Genomic DNA, 20,489 nt, shown 5'->3' on the forward strand with positions numbered 1-20,489 from the left:
TTTCAGGATGGGAAATAGATGTATTATTGGTAGTGGGCAACGCCCGAGGCATAGACAATGACGAGCAGAGACAGTTTCAAGAAGTGTATTTGTATCGGATCGGCAGTGGGAGTTGAGGGATCAAAGGGGGAGGGGTGGGTGTTTTCAAGAGGGACAGGCTATTAGAGTGTGAATGGTTCGAAGTGGCACATGGCCGGGTCGACTTGCCCTAAGACTCAAACTCCGCGTAGGTGCAGAACAGAGGCGAGCCGTGGCAGAAAAGCTCAGGCGTAGACCCCATTTCTACTGGCCCATCTTCCATGATACCAGGGAGGATAGCAGAATTCGGGAAACCCCGAGGAACCTGACGATGGCTGGTATCTGGTATTTGGTAGCACTCACCGGCTCCCGCGTTCACTAGTCCGGGATCGTGGCCTATGCACGGTCTGACCTCACGACTCAGAAGCTGGCAAGTGAGAGCCGAAAAACCTTGGACCCACCACACTTACTTTAGTTAGAATACCTTCTAATCGAATCGAGACATCCATGGGGCAGACAATTCTCGGTCCGCTAACTTGGGCGCACTCACCCACAACTGCGGCAACGTCCGTCTGACAGTAGGGGTCGAGATCCTTGAGCGCCCAATCATGACCCAATCTTCCAATCAATCTTTTCCCATCTCGGTCATCAAGTACCCATGTACTAAAACATCCTAAATTTGTCTCGCCTGGCTTCGCCGTTGAATCTCCCCAGGTCCGCAATCATTGACATTATCTCCGAGTATCCTACATTGACCCATGATCGACATGACGTTACGCGTCTACCGCGGCTCGACCTACCATATCCGCGGCTATTTGGGTGAGGATAGGTTTAAATATAGGGTACAACGATCTGCAAAAGGGTTTGGTGAGTGAGAAACAATGCTTCTTGTGGACAAATAACTTTTTCAGGAAACCGCAGAAAATGTTAGTTTACTTCTGGATTCATATGTATGGTATCACAAACGCTGCAGATACATTCATCACGGACACCTAGTAGTACGTAATGTGCTCATTCCCAAACGCTTCCTTCGTTAGGGTGTAACAACTAAAGAAGAAGTTAGTCAAAGTTCTCAAGTGATCCGCAGACGACTCGAACCTCTTCAGCAATCTCGAATTGGGTGAGTGCTTCAAGGCAGGCCTGGCCAACCCATCTTTCCAAATTTTGCACTTCATCAGGAGTGATGAATTCTTGTGTCGGCCGGGAGGCAAATACCATTTGGACACCCGAAGCACGTATGGCTCCACGATGAAGCATCGAAACTAGAAGGCAGGAAATCTGTAAAATGTTTCGTAAGGTGATACTGAGCTTAGTTTACCTTCCATAGATCCTGCACTCAGATTTTGAAGTCGCTTAGTCAGTTTAGTGTATGATTTAGCCAGGTGGTAAAGGTGGAACGTCTCCATCTTTGAACAAAATGAGCAGTGAAGCTAGTTCTAGAGGTATTCGAAATACCTCTAGTGTTGTGAGACGGGGAATCTCATCGATAAGTCGTTCAATCAGAGAGGCGTTGTGGTCGGGGAAAGACGTCTGACGGCCTTGAGAGGAATAGAAGCTACCAATGACCGTAAATGAATTTTTTTTTCTTTGCGATCCTCAGTCTTGGTTGTTGCATACCTGTCTGCGGCCGCGTTAACAACGTCACCTAGCACGAGTATTTGTTCGCTTCTGGATGCGGCAGCTTGGTTGATTACCTCAACCAACTTCGCGTGTAACTCGCGATCGCCACTAACCTGCGCCCAATGAAGCATTAGTCAACCCTAATATGGAAGGCATGTATGTTAAAACTTACGGGCTTGCTCACTATGTAAGCATCTTTATCCTTTTCCGGGTCACTATCCCCTCCAAAGTCGAAATCCCAGTTACGAGTGATTGCTACACAAGCGTCCGGGATGACGAGCGACCCCACAGGCACATCCGCCAGTGCACCACACGAGCCATAGCTAGAGAAATTAAGGTTTAAACCAAACGTCTAGGCTCAGCGACAGATTTTCCGCACCGAACGATTATCATGTCCCCAGTGAGACATTCGCGGGCTTCACGTACAAAAAAGTCCATATTGGGGCCACCCATCCCAATGGCGATCACGGACACGGGGACACCATGATATCGGCCTACAATCATAACGACAGGCAATCAGAAACGTGTAGGAGGCGTTATCAAGGAAGTGGATCATGCCAGTGATCGTAAGGAATCCCCGTTCGCTCAAGAGCTCAAATGGCTTTGGAGACGTGTCAAAGGAGGCGGCGATGGTACGCGCGCGCTTTGGATCCCCTACTGTCACCTGCGCCGAACAACCAAGGTCAAACATCATTCGCATAATAATCTTGGCGGCCCACTCACAATACGGTTGGCAATTTCCCCGTGCTTCAAGCCTAGATGGTACACGCGGCCACTTGAAGTGCGAGGAAAATCTACAAATCTCCATGGTGAATTCTCGAAAAAATTGCGCAAATTCGACTCACTGGCATCGAGGATGAGATCTTTCATCGGAGGCAGGTTGTATGTGGGGTTAGCGTCGTTGTCAAGTGCAGCTCTCTCCCACTAATTTCAGGAAGAAACAAGGCCAGTCAAGGCTGGTGGTGTGAGGCAAAGCCCATTTATCAATCCGGTTTGGGATCTTGTGATACCTTATGGAGAACGTGACCGCCGCACGGGGCCGGAGAGCATATTGAGGTTAACGAAATCAATTGCAAATCACACATTGTAACATGCCAATTAACGCGCTTATTCGGAACAGTCTTAAACTATAGCTTCGGTCTAATCATCCGCTCGACCGAACCGGGATCAAGGATTCCCGTAGGATAAGGAAGAAGATATCCATCGGTATGAAGCGATCCTCCGTCAACAGCCTAAAAACATGCTTCAGTAGTGCAGTCGACGAAAGGCAATATTGGCAACTTACCAGAGTCTGGCCGGTAATCCAACTTGCAGCATTGCTGAACAAGAAGATTGTGGCGTTGGCAATATCTCCTATGTGGCCTGTCCTCTGTAAAGGAATATCCGAAGTGACCATCAATCCCAAAGCCTTTTTGTCTTTATCGCTGATTTTGGCACCCAATCGATCCATCCCTTCGGTGCCGCTAATTGGTCCTGTATGGCGCCAATAGGACGAGTGAGGCTCGGCGTGCAAGTGTGATGATGCTCAGATTTACCCGGGGCGATTACATTGCTTCGAACACCGCGTGGGCCCTCCTCGACAGCGAGCACTCGGCTAAGGGCATCAACACCGGCTTTGGCGGCCGACATATGGGCCTGGGTCACAATGCCTATGAATCTAGGATCCAGATGAGTCTGAGCCACATCCGCCCACCTGCCAAGCCATTCCTCGGTAATGATATGTTGCAGAGACCATGATGTATGATCCATGTTGCTCTCGAACATATGGTAGAGTCGCTTTAACCGTGTGGTATGTTCCCAACTATGGACAATCAGTTGTAAATGGGCCCCGAGCTCGTTACGACTTACGACTTACTGTGTCAATTTCGATCACAGTGCGGAAACCTTTCTCGTTTATGTTCTCGATAGGTGCCAGAAAGTTCCCAGCTGCTCCTGTGAATAGAACTTCTGGTTAAACGCGTTGAATACAAACAAGCTGGTGGACGAACCGCATATCACAAAGTCGATTCGCCCGAACTTGGATATCGTCGTATCCACAGCCGTACGAAGCTGCTCCGGACTCCGTACATCTGCTTGCGCGGGAATACATTGACGACCCGTTGAAGCCGATAGTTCACTTGCTGTCAGTGTAAGGCGCTCTAGCCTTGTCGCGCGAATTGTGAAATTCAGGTGTTAAAATTAGTAGGGGAATGCGCACTTTCTGCCTACGATTGCCGCATTTGCTCCGTGTTTCATCTGGAATAAAAGAATTGGCATTGGGTGGTATTAAGGCGAAAAAGCCAATACCCCAAGAGCCTATTCTGACCACTTACCATTGCCTCAACCATGCCACGACAGATACCACTGCCACCACCTGTACAGAATAGAACCTTTCCATCGAATATATTATCTTTGAATGTCGAGGTGGAGGGAATGTAGTTAGCAACATATACCGTCTTGCTGGGTGTGGGGGTCATCGTTGCGGGGTATTGATAGCTTGGCAAACCCTCCTTCATGTGGTAAATATAAGCGCTTGGCGCTTGTCTTTGAGACGCCCACCTGGCAGCTACGGTGGTATCTGGACAATGAAGGTAAAAGTGAAGCATTGGCATGCTGTAGCACATTGGAAATGGGACATAGGGACCGATGTAGAAACACAAGGGGATGAAGACGAAGAAGAGGACGTATGTGGTATTTGTCGCGTCGCGTTCGAGGGATGTTGCCCCACCTGCAAAACGCCGGGAGACGATTGTCCTTTGAGTAAGTATTCTTCCAAATCCATAGTCATCATTTTTCTTCCGGTTTCCACCAGATTTACATCATATTTAACCATAAATCATCCAGTCTGGGGTCAATGCACACACGTTTTCCACATGCACTGTTTAATCAAGTGGATCGAGCAACCAGCGTCGAAGCAGCAATGTCCTATGGACAGGCGGCCATGGGGTAAGTAGACTCTTAATTAACCCCTATTGCTTTACCTCGGTTAGACGTAATAAAAAGCCACACCTGACTGTTTTTGTGATACTTCACATAGTGACCGCTGAAGGTAGAGTCGATCGCACGCAACCTTCGGGTGCCATCGAGGCCGGGGCGGCTTAATGGATGGAATCGGCTTCCTTGGGCATATGCACTTCGACCTACCACTCCTTAGATACCCAAAGTATCCTCGGGGCAATAAAATATACCGTAATCCTCTTTGATCGGACATCTTGCGCACGTCTAGCAATCGGCAATTAGTGCCCGGCAGTTGTTTCTGCAAGCGTAAGATGCGGTCACTATTTGGCATGCATTTTTATACACGTAAACCAATCACTGGTCCGCTGCCTTGAGTAAGAAGAAGTTCGCAGCGACCAGGTGCAAGCCATAACGCTTTCCGAACTCGATACCTGACCATTTCCTCCGTTGCTCGAGCTCCGCTCCATACTCTGGGGAGCCTGGTGGGATATCAAAGCCCTCGCTTGGTTCACGGAACAACAGAAATACTACCCAGTTAGTGTATATTAAGTATCGTACTGGTACTTGAGAAGAAACTACGCACCGTATCGATGAACACCAGTGCCTGGCCCAGGACCAGGTGGGCGATAAGGTGTAGTCGCTTGTTTAGTTGACTTGGCTCCAATTGGGGCATCGGTGGTGTTATCCTTTGCCAGTTGGGTAATAGCGTCGACGCTTGGTGTTCGAAGCCCAGTGATCTGCAGATCGCGGAAATATGAACTCCCATCGCTCGAGAAGCATAATCCAACTGACCACCCAATGCCTAAAAGGCCCAAACTTGGGATCTGCGCGAGATGGTGCGTCGGGATCTAAAAATGCAAGGGTATATGTGCTATCAGGTCCATCGTCGGAGCCGGGGGCGAACGTGATCGTTGGTTCGTTGACAGTATCTCCCTTGGTGAGTTCATTCCCTAATTGAGCCTCTTTGTCACCCCAAGCAATGTTCAAGAGAGTCGATGGGATAAATCCTTCAGGAATGACCTAGTGGTAGGAATGAGTATTACGTATACCCTACAATGCACAAGCATACATCAGGGACTATCTGCTCTTTATTGAGAGCCTCTAAGACCGTATCAAATGGGTTGAGTGAGGGCATATCGACAAAAGTAGAATCGGATTGTGAGGGAATCAAGTGAGCAAAGCCAGGGAGTACTCCCTCTTATATGCGTCAGGATGATCTCATGATTATGCCCGGCCCGGGCTTTACCGCTGCCAAGGATGAATAGGAAGTTCTTTTTGTATTTACTTGGAGGCATAGGCTGGCACTGACTATGGAACGGGGATCCCAGAGACTGCTAATAGGTACGAATGATGACATAGTGAAAGGAGATTTGATACAGCTGTATACTGGTTGGCTATGATTGAGGAGTGACCCAAGTCGGATATTGATAAAACTCACGAGAAATATTACATTCAATTAAAGTCCCAAATATCATAGACCTAAGCTGGGATGAGGAGATCTCCAAAGTTGCGAACGAGAACGATAGACCCGAAGAACAGGCCAGTGCCTGTGAGGAGACTGAGATTCCCTGCAGTTGGAGTTATTATTATCAGCAATATTTCTTGGCGAGTTTAAAATTTTACGTCTACCTGCTCGTTTATCTGCCGCCCAAACTTCTGTTCGCATGAACCTGGAAAAACGACCCTCATTGGGATCAACATCGGGTCCTGCTGGGGGGAGAAATGCTGGTTGGCGGGAGCGAGAGGCCATGTTGCTTTAGTTTGGTATGTTTGATTAATCCGCCCAATGTCACTTCTGCTCTGGCCCTCCTGGGTTGTGGTGGCAAGTTTTGATGGGAAATTGAGAATAAATTATCACAAACATCAATCACGTGAGGGACGATTTTTTTAATTCATATTTAAAGAGCTGCAAGTAGGGCCGTCGCTGATAGTAACAGGATAGAATTAGCTAGAAAGCTCCACATATTTGATTAAAATCTAATTCAGTTTGCAAATTATCACTTATTATCAGATTCTTAATGATTGTATGACTATCAAATAGCTATTGTGGATTTGTTATTAAATACAATCATCTGATACAAAGCCCGGAACGTTAACGCCCAGTCCGGCCTCAAGCCATGGTTGGCATGTGAGGATCTGGCAAGCTATATCAATGGACATGTTGCGGTAGTTTGATATCACCAGTTTGCACCAAGTGAAAAGGCGTTCAATAGAAACGCTGGTCGCGGGAATAGCAAGGATGCCTTGGGAAATTCGACTGAGCACAGGTAAACATGATTAATTCTCCTAGGATATGTCTCAGCTGCATGTTCAATAATAGGGCGAGTAACGTACCTTCCACCAAATTAAGATATCTCCTCCTTTATATTGATATTTAGGATTCAAGTAATTTTGATCTTTAGTTTGGTAAGATGCAAAGCCCTAGAATTCAGTCTGACGCACCAAGCGCACGCCTTGAAAAAGCGACTAACATCCATGCTGTGTGAGCCACAAAGGGTATTGTAAATGGAATTGATGCTGCAGTTGGGAATGTAGGAAAAGCACCGAGTGTATGCTGGATCTATCTTCTAGAAGATGGCTCCCTCGATGTTGCATGGGTCAGTGTTGAAGATTTGCCAGACGGGACCATCAACCAAGCCTTTGGGCGTTGATAGAGATAGTTTTGTAGCTGCCGCTTTGAGGCGCTCAACCGCCGAGAGCAGTGATAAGTTTGGTTAGTCAGAACTAGGCATCAGGTGAAGTCGAAGAGAATGCACAAGGCGTACAATGTGTTAAGAAAGAGTTGGAACAGCAAAGAGGATTATGGCCCGGGCATTGATAGAGTATTATGATGTCAGATGTTAGGTTCATGATTCTAGTAAATTCTATTGTATAATACACGTATCATAACAAGTTCTATCATATTCCACGCGGGTTTATCAAGTAAGAGCTTGATTTCCGCGTGATCATTGTCAAACACGAGAATCATAATAATGTCTGCTATCATCGACAGCCCTAGCTGCAAGCGAACAAGGCTAACCACTCACTCACGTGAGGGACGAGAAATAAATCATCCATTCAGATAGCTCAAATAAGTACCCGTCAGGGCGAGTCGTCAAGCATTTTATAGTTCCGATAGATTAGATATACAAGATCTTGGATACAAGAAATCAACAACACGCTGCTCGCCAACTCCGTTTGCCTTTTCCCCAGTCGTCTCTTAGCCTTTGAGCGGTTGGACCACCGTCATCTTCGATTCCTTCCTCGAAGCCCAGTTGTGATTCCTCCCATTCCCATCTCTGTATCACTCTATGTGCCACATACTCAAAAACAGAGGCAACCCCTTCTCCGGTGCGTGCGCTGCTCCAAAACAGCTTCGGACCAATTTCTAACAGATTATTGCCAGCCTCAGGTAGTTGTGGGGACTCAAGGATTCCCTCTCCCGGTGGACTGCCTGGTCTTTGGGCCGGTTTGATAGTCACTACTGATACAATAGACGAGGAATGGGAAACGCTTCGAGATGGCGGAGGTTGTATGGGAGTTGATGAAGAAGAGAAATGTGAGCGAGCAGTCTCCATTGACAAGAGTGATGACCCTCCATGGCGTAGCTGGCTATTGGCGGGTGATGTGCTTCGACTGGGGCTGGTGGGGCTGGTGGTCCGAAACAAGGAAGTTGCTGGGGTGTGAAAGATTGTTTGGTTTGTAGTTGCTGTGCCATTGCCCTCCCGGTTAAGCCCGCGAGGCTTGGATCTTAACCAAGGAGGTCGTGAACTACTTGAAGGTATCCTTATAGATCTAGATCTTGATGATGATCTTGGAGGTGATTCGGGTTCATGCTCCGCGTCTGTAGGCTCCAAATACGGTTTTCCAGGTGTTCGTGTGGGTCCTGAGGTATCATCTTCAGGGGGCGGCAGGGAAATTCCCTGGGATAGCTTATCGACATCTATAGTACGTCGTCTTGAGGACGCTGGTGTGGTGATCAAGTCGAACTTTGTGGGAATCAGATCCTGAAGAAATTGGTTGACAAGTTTGTCGGCAATAGGAGGGTGTCCTCCGTTTGGTTCCGTCCAATCGTGAGCTCGATCTTCAGTGTCTGAAGGCCCATTGACGCGCCGTTCTTGATCGGCAAGGAGGTCCACTTTGTTCCCGACAAATACCGCACAAAATTCAGCTTCGGATCCCTCGAGCACCGGACGCTTGGCCGCGAATTCGTTCCACCACCGGCGGAGGTCTGATACCGAGTCAGGTCGGGTTGCGTCGAACATGAAAAGTGCAGCATCTGCGCCCCTGAAGAAAGCGCTAGATAAGCCTGAAAACCTCTCCTGCCCAGCGGTGTCCTACAAGGCAAGAAATAAATAAGGTGCTGTGATATGATCAAAGATACGCACCCATATTTGTATAACTACCCCTTGCTCGGGCTTCGAGTAATGAGGCAGTCGTTTGGCAATGAAGTCCGCACCAATAGTGGCACGGTATGCGGTTGAAAACCTCCCGGTAATATACTTGAACAAGTCAATGATAAACACAAATTGAATCGGGATTTGTCTTCAGCTCACTTGGTTTCTAAAGCTTGTCTGCTCGAAAATTGCAACCTTGAGTGAGCGGCCGGCTACAGGGAAGCTTCGTGTCTAACCTTGCCTACACCGCTATCGCCAATAATTACGAGCTTGATCGTACGGGGGCTGCCGGCGGCGCTCATGGTGGTAAGTCGAAGATGCACAAATCCGGCGCTGACATCATCCTGGTCGTCACACCGAGGTAAGCGCGATCATTTGTCAACCCAAGTGATCCTGAGGCGCTTGTATGGTCGCATTGGCGACATCGATGGCATATATTGGCCTACGGCGTTCTACAATCGGGATATTCAATTCCTGCGTGTGGCACAGTAGTAGCGCGACTTCTGATGGTTGCTACCGCGGCTTGTACCGAGCCCGTCCCTCAATGAACAGTGACGCCGTAGCCTGGCCCCAATATCCGGGAATCACTATATACCGAAACAAATGGAGCATATGTTGCATTACCTTTAAGAACCTGGTAACACTAGCTCTTTACATAGAGAGCTAGCCATACATTACACAAATCTCACATCCACTCATAGCCAAAGTTGCCAAGTCTTTAAGGTAAGTATAGTATTCTCCGAACTGAGGAGGGGTCACGGATCATTCCGAGTCTAATACGGCAGTAATGTCTACTGAGTGTGCCCATCTTGTGTGGCCCTAGGCTCATCGAATGATTGCCGCATAGACAATCGATCGGATGAGGGGAAATTGCTACGTTTCAGAGAATTCGCGGTGAGCCCCAGAAGTACAGAAAATCCGCATGACACCCGGATTCTGTCAATATCTACATCGCAGGAACGCAAAAATCCGCAGCTCGAAAGGGCCTAGGGGTGAGTTGGGAGGCAAATTCATGGAAGTACCGTCGGGCTTTGCCAGCACCCCGGATATAACGCGCGAGTTTTGGCGTCCGAAAAATCCCCACTTTGGGGGTTCACCGTGATTGATATACACGGTACACATTGCAGCTAAGGTAAAACGATGCACGTACATTGCAATAACCCTGAGGGCTGTCGGAGTTGAAGCTCTGATCGCCGTTAGTTTTACAGCGCAGTCCGTCTTGTTAGCGCATGTACTCTGACAGTCCTGGGGGCCCGAAATATATACAGCAATGATAATACGTACTTAGCTAAGAAATAATTACACAGGATAGCACTGCATATATTGATAGTTTCATGTGGTAAACTGATTGGAGACGAATGGCACTAGATCACCCAGAAGAGCATACATATATCCACGTGTATTCGCATAGGCCACCGAAGTTTGGTAGCTCTCAACAGAGAAGAAATACAAGATATAGCGCATGGGAGGAATGTATTAAATATGCATTTGTGGGACTGAACCTTACTAAATATACAGTGGACTGCAGTCGCATATCTGTTTTTCTACACAACGGTACCTCACACTAGTGTAATCTCAATTCAGGTATGTCTCGAGAGCGGCTTAATTCTTCATCCCAGGAAGACGTGGTTTTCACTCTGAACCCATTGTAGTGTGTAAGCGAAGAGCTTTATTTAGTTTCTTATGAAAGGCAAATCATAATAGTCCTAGGGAGCTTGGGACTGGATGCATGGAACAGCGCTTCTGTAGCCGAAACGTTAGAAGAGTTGGGGAGACACACCATGATGAGCCTCAAAAGCACGTAAACCATCATTATGTCCAAAAATTTGCCAAACACTCGCACCCGAAATCTCAGGGCCCACAGCCAGGCGATGTACAAAGTTGAGCTGGGTAGAACTATCAGGTGGACCAACGGACCAGCATAAAGGTGTTCACAAAACAGAGAGGAAGGTTGGAGACGGGCACAAGCGCAGACGGTGTAAACGATTTATAAGATTCTTTTAGTTGAGCAACTTACCTCCAACTCCCCCTAGAGTGCGTGAATGAGGTCCGGATAAATTATTTTTTGGCCGTTCCCCATGGCCTTAGGATGTAATAGAGATAAGCCATCCAATTTAATTACTCTAGGAAGTTCTGGGTCAAAACACGGTGGACCCCAAAAGTGCGGATTTTCTGAACGTGAAAAATCGCGCGTTATATGCGGAGTGTTGGCAAAATCCGACCATTTTTTCCATGAATCCGCATCCTCAACTCACCCCTGTGTGTCGTCGAGGTGCGGATTCTGCTATTTTAGGTGCGGATGTCTGGCAAAATCTGGACGTCATGCGGATTTTCCGCACTTTTGGGGTTCACCGTGAAAGGCAGAGGTCATTGACGATGACTATTTGAGTAGACATTGAAATAGATTGTTATTGAATACTTCAATAGTCCCATGGAAATGGTCTAACATTGGGCCCGGCTCCAGTAAATTTATGGCTGTAAAAGTGATCATAACAAAATATATATTCGTGGACGAGAGAGCCTTACACAGAAGTAAGAAAACACCAGCATACGGATATCTGAAGCCAATGCACTTTCAATTGACCTACGGCTGGATGCTCTGTATCGCGACTGATTTTGTGGCGTCTAAAATCTGACGAGGTGTAGGTTCAGGGCATGACCTTCATCTTTCTAATGAAGTACGTTTTATAGGCATTGTAATTAGGTTGACAAGTGATGCGAACTGTACCACGCACAGGAGACCTTTAAATATCGACTTTAATACCCACAGCGAGTAAAATATGAAGTCGTTGGCCATGAGGCCAAGGTAGACCAAGAATACCTGCACAAACGCACTATAACTACTTACGTACAGCTGTGGCAATAGTACTTGCGTGCCCTAAGTATTAAAGAAGCACAAAGGACGCTTGACATGCTGCTCGTTTATCGTGGGCTCCCTTCGAACCCTACTCGTCAAGGCCCATTACAAGAGGCATAGTGCCTGGATCAGAAAGCTCAACAGTGCTAGTGCTGATGCATGGGCACTAAGTGTTGGTTGAGCCAGAAGTCTGGGTCCAGCCAAGAGGAAAATACTACGAATTAAAGCGAGTGGAGAAGAGCATGGGTAGAGGCTGAAGATTATTAGGGGATGTGCAACCAATGGCTTCTATTCGAACATTGCTTCTAAGTGCAACTGACATTATGATTGGGGGTGGCGATGGGGACACCGCCAGGAGGGGTGGTAGGGCACAACATTGACAAGGGGACTCAAATGGACATTTCGCGAACGGCCATAATTATGCTCGGCTGGCAACTCCGCCACCATCACGAGAAATCGAACAACATATTGATCGTGTTCCTATAAAAGTTCAAGACTAACTGGGATCCTTACGATCGGAACGAGTTCAAAGTTCAGTTCGATAGCAATATCCGCAGGTCAAATCGAATCATGGATTGTATGCCTTTAGATCTTTATCATGATTGGAACAGATCATGATGCGAATTTAGACACATCATGTCTACCCCAATGGTGCGATAGCGAGGTCAATTTAGGGTTCTCTGATGATCGGGGTGACTGATCACGAGCGCAAACGTGTAAGGCAGGGTTATTAGAGTGGGGGTGGGGAGAAAAGCATAAGAAAGAGCACGAGCAAGTAAAGTGGGGACGACTGGCTTCCATGTACAGCCTTGGCATTCAATAGAAGCGAGAGAGTGAGAGCTGAGACGCACATGCCAATCAGATGAAAGCTGCAAAGCATATGTGGACAACTATCCGGTGCTATGGATAGCCCACCAACCACGGTTCATTACAATACCTAGCTATGTATGGGCAGAGTATCTTATGAGGAGGAGCTCGGGTCGGCTTTGCGGCCCGGCAGAATAATAATAAGAATGGTTTTTGACTTTAAACGGAGTAGGGTGCAGCGACGAAAATTAGCGTAGTAGAGCCCCTCAGTAGGCTGGCTTTGCATCTAATCGTGAAAAAGCGGAAGGTTTAGCTTTGAATGAATGGTGATGAGAGTGGAGGCAAGGCTCGCTTAACTTTGCAGCAGTACCCACACAGGCAGGTACAATCATGATGAAAGCTATAGACTCAACAATCATCTAGGTTTCCGATACGTTTCCGGTGCACCATGACTCGTTCGTCTAGACCCCCCCAAGCGGTGCTCATCTGCGTTATCGATTGTTCTAGAGCAAGCAACCTCTCTACTCGAACACGAGGAGAGCTGCTAAAAAGGTTAGGTGAAGGATGGGGTTTGACAATAAAGGTTCCTTGGAGGAGGTCATGGGAAATACCAACGGAGCAATAACTATATTCCAGCCACGGTGATGGGGTGTAATGCAGGTAGCGACATTGATGCATTAAGAGCAGGCTGGATTCGGCTAAACTTTGTGATGAATCATATTCTTACCGCTGCTGTGCTCACCCGGTAGCTATTTGTTTTCGTTTCGGCAACTCAGTGTACGTGTGGCATTTTTACATGTCCCAGCGGCGTTCATCAGATGACCCACAGTAGATGGACAACTGGATGGGTATATGCATCATTCGAATTATGTATTCCCACCCCACTTCTACAGCGGCAGATTATTGGCAAACAGCATGAGCAATGAATGCCCTAATTTAGTATGTGTCGTAAATATCGATATGGTCATGCGAACAGTGGCGCGTCAACACCAGGGAGCAGGATCTACGTATTGCTGTGACGAACAAGGTCGACAATCGGCCTCAAGGGACGATTAAATGACGTCATAACCTTAGGGTCGAACGCTGGGCGAATCTTGAGATTTTGTAGGACACGGATTAAGCGCACGGAAAAGACTCGAATCAAAGTGCCAAATAGTTAGGTAGGTGAGCTCAGGGCGAACAGGATAGCATATTTTGCAAAAACGAGTATGATCTCCACCCGGCGCAAGTAACTCGGGTTTCTCTGGGATTAACAAGGCCATGGGTTCGGGTGAAATAGAACCAACCTGAGGTCTCGAGGGGGTCAAACGAGCCAAGGCAAGAAAGCAACGGAGATTGAATTCACACTATTAAAGCTTTAACACTGCGCACCCAAGATGGAAAACAAGAGAAAAACAAAGCAAGAAACATAAAGCCAAGGCAAGTTGCGTAGATCCTATCGATTAATGTCCGCGCGGTGTTGCGGGTCGCTATCCTCCCCCCTCCCTAGAAATCTGCACTAGTAGCCTACCAAAGAGAGCCGCATCCTTGCCAATTTGGCGGTAAATCCCTCTCCAGGGGGGCTCTGTGGGGGAGTGGTAATGGGGGCCGAGACCGCGTCGGCATCGGCGAGCATCTTTCGGTGGTGCTCCCGGCTCCGACTCGATCCGCTCCAGTCAAAGGACCCAGGCATGGCAAACAGGGAGTCTGCATCGCCTTCGTCCGCATCTGTCTTTTCATCTGGTTTGTGAGTCGTATCGACCGACATGGACCTCCTGGGAGCGGGTGGAGATGCGATATAGGAAGTGGGTAGATCTGGTCCCGGAATCGAAGTGACTTTTCGAAGTGGGAGTTGTTCATCTTCGTTTTGCCAGCCACCGGATGAAGTAGTCATTGCTGAGTTTAGTGGGACAGCGAGACTGGACGTTCGGCTGGGCTGGGGCCTATCCACAGTAGGAGTTTGGATACTGCTGACTGTGGATGTGGTGAGGACAGAGTTGGTAGACGAGAGGCGTTGCATCGCGCGGACCGTGTTGATTGCGTTGCGCCATCGTTGTCGAGGGGTGTATTTAGTGCGGAGGCCGGAGGAGATGTCGACATCGGGGAGGGGCGAGGAAGGTTCCGGAGAGAGCCACTGGACACAAGGTGAGTGAAAGCGGATCGACGGAGATAAAGACGTACGGGATGAGCAAGGGCTTCTTCAGCTGTTGGCCGCTGTGAGGGATCGGGGTTTAAGAGGTGCTTGATAAAGTCCTTGGCTAAACTACAGTTAGCAATCTAAGTACACTGGATAAAGACAACACGAGCAAGCGCCCACTGGACCCAGCCGAACAAACACACAAACGTGTTGACCGAGACCGGCAAATCGAGACTCCGAATCAGGGACAACTTACCATTCTGGGAAATATGGCTCCAAAACGATTGGTGAAACTCGATGCGAGCGCGCATAGTTTCTTCGACGAGCTCGGCTTGGGAAGTTGCGCGAAAGGGCGAGTAACCGCATAGAAGGACGTAGGTGATGATGCTAAGCGAAGAGTGAGAAGAGGTTGAAAAAGATGGTTGCTAGGCATACCCTGTGCTCCATATGTCGACAGGTTTTCCGTGGCCTTTGCTGCTGAGGACCTCTGGGAAGGATAAGTAATGAGTTTGAAGCGAAAAGAGGGACATACCAGGGGCGACGTAACCAAAGCTGCCAGCGAGGGATTGCAAGCGCTCATCGGATGAATGAAGGTGCTTTGCACTGCAATCGATGAGAACAATCTGGGAAGATTAAATGATACTCACATGCCAAAGTCGGCGATGACGAGGCTGCTATCGGCAGCCTTGGTGCGATATAGGATATTTTCGGGTTTGAGATCACGGTGGACGATATCATGGGCATGAAGATAGGCGACTCCGTCTAAGATGGACCTAATGACGGCGATAGCATCTGATTCGGTGAATTTTCCTCTCTCTGTGATGCGCTGGAAGAGTTCGCCTCCAACTGCGAGTTCAAACGAGAGATAGTACTTTTCACGGGACTCGAACCATTCGTAAAACTTGACGATATGGGGGTTATCGAGGCCACGGAGGACCTCCATTTCGCCCCATACGGCAGCTTCATTTCCCTTGACTCGCTTTTTGGATATGGCCTATTAGAGTGTGGTGGGAGAGATGAGATCAAGGGAGGAGGATATTGTTAGTAGCGTCGGTGACGGCAGGTGTACGTGATAATACGGACTTTAAGCGCCACGTCGAGTTTGGAGCCGTCTTTGCGGGTCCAAGTCGCGCGGAGGACCTTGCCAAAGGTGCCCTTGCCGAGCTCTTCATGAATCTCGTATGCTAGTTTCTTCTGGAAAGACGGGGGCTGGGGCAATAGCTTTTCCTGCAGTGACATGCGCGGCATGGTGGTGGAGACTGGGGGTAAGACTCAGGCAGGGATGCTCCAGGCACAAGCGCCATGGTCACGTGAATTGGATGCCACGCACAGTGAACGCCGTCGACGACCATGCCGCCGCAGATGCCGACGTCGCCGTCGTCGCAGAAGCTACACCGAATGATTAGGCGGCAGGAGAACCAGCCCGGACCGGAAGGATCGTCGCGGTCGCGGAGAGGGGCACGGCGGTCGAGTCCGTCGGTGGGAGACAGTGGGAGCGGCAGTGGGCCCTCGATCGCCGTGGCCGAGGAGGGCGCCGCCGATGCCGAGCTCTCGCGCTCACCCTCGAGTGTCAGCCAAGCCATGGCGATGGCGGTCGCGACGCGTGCCCGCCAATCAGAGAGCGCGGTCGTCCCCTCGCCCTCGTCGACATCGGTCCGTCTCGGGGATCTCTCGACCCGTCTCTCTGGCTGGTTCTCCCACCTCACGGGCAGCACGACCGACCTGGGGATGACTAATAGTCTGTCCAACGCGGCTACCATGGTCCCTGCTTCCCCCAAACGAGCACAGCCACGAACAGACGGTCCTATGTCCAACGTTGCGCGACCAGTCAAGGGTGGGATCGACAAGGTGATGCGCTACCTGACAGACAGCGATGCGACACCGGACGGATGCACCGATCCCATCTGGATCCTCGGTGTTCTCCATGCTGGGTTCGAGCCCCCCGACCCCTCGGCATCTCCCCCGCCACAGCCAACATCTCCCCATCGACGCGACTCGACCGAGAGCAGTCTCCATGCCCAGCTCCACCGCAGGGCCCGCAATCCCCCCGGCGCCTTTACCCACCACCAGAACCCGTCTCTCCAGTCCGTCTCCTCCTTCACCATCGAGTCCGGCGGCCCAAGCAAGTACGCCCACGCATGGCCACCCGTGTTCTACGAAGACTTCACCTCACTCATCTGGCTCACATACCGCTCCCACTACACACCCATCCGCGACACATCCCTCGAGTCCCTCGCCCCCCTCGGTCCCTGCGACATGGAAATGGCCCCCGCACACCTCGTCCCAGCCAGCCCCCGTCGCTGGAACTGGCCAGGATCAGCCGACAAGTCCTGGACATCAGACGCCGGCTGGGGCTGCATGCTCCGCACTGGCCAGAGCTTGCTCGCCAACGCCCTCATCCACCTTCATCTCGGGCGAAGTACGTACATCCATACCCTAGCACTCGCCCTCATCTCACCCTTTGAACAGACTGGCGCCGTCCACACTACCCCATGTTCGCCGAGGAACACGCAGTCTATGTCAAGATCCTCACCTGGTTCTTCGACACTCCCTCGCCTCTCGCTCCCTTTGGTGTCCACCGCATGGCCCTTGCTGGCAAGGCCCTAGGCAAGGATGTTGGAACTTGGTTCGGCCCTTCCACCGCAGCCGGTTCCATCAAGTAAGTCCTCGGCTCGTCTTGCCTTTTCTTTTCTCTCACACCCATCTCAGGACATTGGCCCATGCTTTCCCCGAGTGCCAGCTATCCGTCTCTCTGGCCGTAGACGGCACCGTGTTTGCTTCGGACGTATACGCTGCCTCCCACATGGGCATGGTTACCACCAGCGGTCGCAGCATCAGCTCCCGCCGAAGCGCATCCAAATGGGGTGGACGCGCCGTCTTGATACTCGTCAATATACGACTTGGGCTAGATAATGTCAACCCTATTTATTATGACGCACTCAAGGTAGGTCGTCCTCGACAAGGGCTAATTCAAACTCCGACTAACCCTTTTGCAGTCCCTCTTTCAATTTCCTCAATCTGTTGGTATATCCGGCGGTCGACCTAGTTCCTCTTATTATTTCGTCGGAAGTCAGGCCGACAGTTTGTTCTACCTCGACCCCCATCACACACGACCCTATATACCCCTCCGCCCACCTCCCTCGGTCGCGCCCGAGCCTTCTGACACGGAAGACTCGATCCCGGAGGAGACTAGCGATGTCCCCGCTACACCCAATGCCAAATTACAACCCAGACGAGATATTACTCCCGATCCACACCCGACCCCGCGCCCGCGCGTCAGCTCTCCCGCGAGTCCGGCTTCGAGTGATGTAGGACATCATCGTGCTCGGTCTAGCTTTTCCCCGCCCCGATCAATGCCCAATTACCAGTTGCCCTCTGCCTCGTCGAGCTCCAAGTTGGCACCGTTGATTCCCGGCGGGATTGATTCGCCAGACGGAATCCATTACTGCTGTGCGTACAGCGCGGCCGAATTGAGAACTTTCCACTGCGATCGCGTTCGCAAGATGCCCATGTCGGCCCTCGACCCAAGCATGTTGCTCGGCTTTTTGTGCAGGGACGATGCAGACTGGAAGGACTTTAGAACAAGAGTTGCGGATGTGAGTCTACGTGAAACAGTGGCTGGGGGATTTGCTAACCTGTGGCAGATGAGTAAAAAAACCAAGACTCTGTTTTCCATTGCGGACGAACCTCCGTCGTGGAGCGACATTGACTCGGACGACATGGGTCTCGAGAGTGTGTCTGAACCAGATATGGACTCTGTCCCTGACCACGACGATGCGGAAGATTTCTATGATACCCACACGGGCGAAACGCGCAGTGCCATTCTTGGACGTGCCGAGACCTCTCCACCGGGAGAACTTTCCACCACCGACGAGTCGATGGAAGTCGTCACGCCTGGCCCACGGCATTCTGCGCGTTTTGATACTATGCGGCCCACCAAGGACAAACTGACCCACCATAGTAGGGCGGCGAGTAGCGAAGGCGGAGATGATGATTGGGTCGATCCTGCACCACCGCCATCAGACGTCAGCCAGATTCCTGGGGTTGAAAATGGCGCCCCCGCTTCGATCAGCGCAACACCTAGCCCGGATTTGGTCCCCTCTCCATCGGTGCCCAGCGTTGTGAGTGAAGGATCGAGTTTGCCCGAGAGCCCAGTACGCCGGGGCGGTAAATTCCCCTTTCCGGCTGGAGATGATGACGAGGAAGAGTTGATCATGCAGTATCCCAAAGCACAGAGCACACGTGGCTCTACCCAGTTGAGAACCGTGCGCGCGCGAGACGGCGGGCGGACGAAGAGTGGGGGTGTGAGGGGGTTGGTTGAGAAGGACGAGGCATAGCCCCGAATCACAGTCTCGGGGACGAGTATAGGTTATGTCGCATCCTCGTTTCCTCTCGATCCTCGCATCGTTTTCTTTTCTACTTGGTTTTACCCCTGGCAGGCTCCACTCTTGACTTTTTTTTCTTCTTTTCCCCCTCGTCTTTTGTGTTTTCAACTCTTATTTTTGTGTAGTTGCATGGTATTGTGGTATGTTACATAATTGAGTTGTACAAAACGGTTTTGCCACCCGTGGATATATATGTATTTCGGAAATCGTTTTGGTTAGCATCTGCATGGACAGGAGTGAATCGAATAAATGTGACAGTGAAATATTCAGGATGTATCATTCTGGTGTGTCCGCTGTTTATCCAGGAACAAGAATTCAATGACACGTTCAAACGCGGTCAACCTGGACCGAAAGGCGGACGGTCGTGAACTAAATCCCCGTAAGAAGGGGGCAATGTCTCTTCATCTGCGCGCATCAGTGATATCCCTGCATCCTCTTCTACCCGGGGAGGCGATGGTTCCCGAGGTGCACGTCGCCTAGTTGCTGTGCTTGGTTTGCCATCAGCAGATAGAGCTTCGGGTTGATGCATGTGAAGCCGTGGCTGGCTAGGACTAGGCATCGGGTCTAGGAGTTGGCATGAGTTGGGTATATGCACGAATGAAATAAGCCCCGTACTATGTTCGCCAGACCCACGAGCCGCGCTCATGTCTTGAATTTCAATCCTTGGAGCACGCACGACAGTCCGCGCTCTCTCCACCGGTCCAGCTGAATTGGAGTCCTGAGCCCTACCATGGCTTCCAGGTCGATGTGCACCAGCGCTCGAATCTTCAAGCGCAGACACACCCAAGCCTTCAACCCTTGGCCCACTCGAGCCTTCAGCCCAGGCTGGATCTCGGGGTGCCTCTTCTCGACCTTTAGTCGTCCTTCGTATGACGGCTGGGGAAACCCAAGGCTCGATGTTCTCTGGATGGGGAGCGGGCTCAGCCGCGAGGTCGAGTAGTGCGTGTTCAGATCCAGACGGCGTGACCGGTGGTCTCGTTCGTGGCAGAACAAACCTAGGCCTTACTCGGTGTCTGTAATAAAATACAATGCATACAAGAACTAATAGAGTGCCAATGACGGAGCCAATCACCGATCCCGCAATGACTGGAGCATACGAACGTGGCGTAGGATCTTCAGAGGACTCATCGGTACTCGAGCTGGTGGGCGCGGCGCTGGCGGAGACTGTATTTAAGGGGACCCATAGCGTAAAGGTTGCAGTGGTAGTGAAAGTGCCGGAAACAGAGGTTGTATCGATGAGCCAGAACGTGCTACTTGGGCTTGCGCTTGACGGAACGTTCATGTGGTAAGGAAGCGCCGGGATAACACCCGAAAAGTCAATAAGGTTCAAATTTCAAACATATCAAATTCAAGATTATGGGAATGTATCGACT

General features: G+C 50.2%; 7 protein-coding genes across 7 annotated transcripts; 1 reads left to right on the top strand and 6 right to left on the bottom strand.

Moving 5' to 3' along the window:
• Nucleotides 1–1,029: 1,029 nt before the first annotated feature.
• Nucleotides 1,030–4,094, bottom strand: RhiXN_01207 (Enoyl-(Acyl carrier protein) reductase; the record flags this gene model as incomplete). Its single annotated transcript, XM_043321026.1, has 18 exons — nt 1,030–1,065; nt 1,117–1,280; nt 1,337–1,424; nt 1,474–1,573; nt 1,636–1,751; nt 1,811–1,961; nt 2,018–2,054; nt 2,137–2,302; nt 2,362–2,432; nt 2,484–2,562; nt 2,796–2,870; nt 2,924–3,111; nt 3,174–3,273; nt 3,332–3,439; nt 3,494–3,585; nt 3,627–3,781; nt 3,836–3,873; nt 3,951–4,094. 18 exons carry the CDS (start codon nt 4,092–4,094, stop codon nt 1,030–1,032), a joined length of 1,908 nt encoding a protein of 635 aa, XP_043180038.1.
• Nucleotides 4,095–4,929: 835 nt separating this feature from the next.
• On the bottom strand, nt 4,930–5,710 carry RhiXN_01208 (phosphatidylethanolamine-binding protein (PEBP) family; the record flags this gene model as incomplete). The annotated part of the gene is made up of 4 exons (XM_043321027.1): nt 4,930–5,102; nt 5,159–5,312; nt 5,368–5,595; nt 5,645–5,710. The coding sequence occupies 4 exons, from the start codon at nt 5,708–5,710 to the stop codon at nt 4,930–4,932; spliced, it is 621 nt and encodes a 206-aa protein (XP_043180039.1).
• A 344-nt stretch (nt 5,711–6,054) lies between these two features.
• Nucleotides 6,055–6,325, bottom strand: RhiXN_01209 (uncharacterized protein; the record flags this gene model as incomplete). Its single annotated transcript, XM_043321028.1, has 2 exons — nt 6,055–6,143; nt 6,205–6,325. The coding sequence occupies 2 exons, from the start codon at nt 6,323–6,325 to the stop codon at nt 6,055–6,057; spliced, it is 210 nt and encodes a 69-aa protein (XP_043180040.1).
• Nucleotides 6,326–7,724: 1,399 nt separating this feature from the next.
• RhiXN_01210 (Ras domain-containing protein) lies at nt 7,725–9,253 on the bottom strand (the record flags this gene model as incomplete). The annotated part of the gene is made up of 4 exons (XM_043321029.1): nt 7,725–8,891; nt 8,943–9,056; nt 9,111–9,163; nt 9,232–9,253. 4 exons carry the CDS (start codon nt 9,251–9,253, stop codon nt 7,725–7,727), a joined length of 1,356 nt encoding a protein of 451 aa, XP_043180041.1.
• Nucleotides 9,254–14,113: 4,860 nt separating this feature from the next.
• Nucleotides 14,114–15,979, bottom strand: RhiXN_01211 (CAMK/CAMK1 protein kinase; the record flags this gene model as incomplete). Its single annotated transcript, XM_043321030.1, has 7 exons — nt 14,114–14,728; nt 14,776–14,852; nt 14,988–15,118; nt 15,167–15,218; nt 15,264–15,334; nt 15,379–15,725; nt 15,815–15,979. 7 exons carry the CDS (start codon nt 15,977–15,979, stop codon nt 14,114–14,116), a joined length of 1,458 nt encoding a protein of 485 aa, XP_043180042.1.
• Nucleotides 15,980–16,093: 114 nt separating this feature from the next.
• RhiXN_01212 (peptidase family C54 protein) lies at nt 16,094–19,068 on the top strand (the record flags this gene model as incomplete). The annotated part of the gene is made up of 5 exons (XM_043321031.1): nt 16,094–17,150; nt 17,201–17,390; nt 17,441–17,675; nt 17,728–18,327; nt 18,376–19,068. 5 exons carry the CDS (start codon nt 16,094–16,096, stop codon nt 19,066–19,068), a joined length of 2,775 nt encoding a protein of 924 aa, XP_043180043.1.
• Nucleotides 19,069–19,453: 385 nt separating this feature from the next.
• On the bottom strand, nt 19,454–20,398 carry RhiXN_01213 (uncharacterized protein; the record flags this gene model as incomplete). The annotated part of the gene is made up of 1 exon (XM_043321032.1): nt 19,454–20,398. One exon carries the CDS (start codon nt 20,396–20,398, stop codon nt 19,454–19,456), a length of 945 nt encoding a protein of 314 aa, XP_043180044.1.
• Between the last annotated feature and the right edge of the window lie 91 nt (nt 20,399–20,489).

Source organism: Rhizoctonia solani, chromosome 4 (genome assembly GCF_016906535.1).
Source record: "Rhizoctonia solani chromosome 4, complete sequence".
In the NCBI taxonomy this organism is placed as follows: Eukaryota; Fungi; Basidiomycota; class Agaricomycetes; order Cantharellales; family Ceratobasidiaceae; genus Rhizoctonia; species Rhizoctonia solani.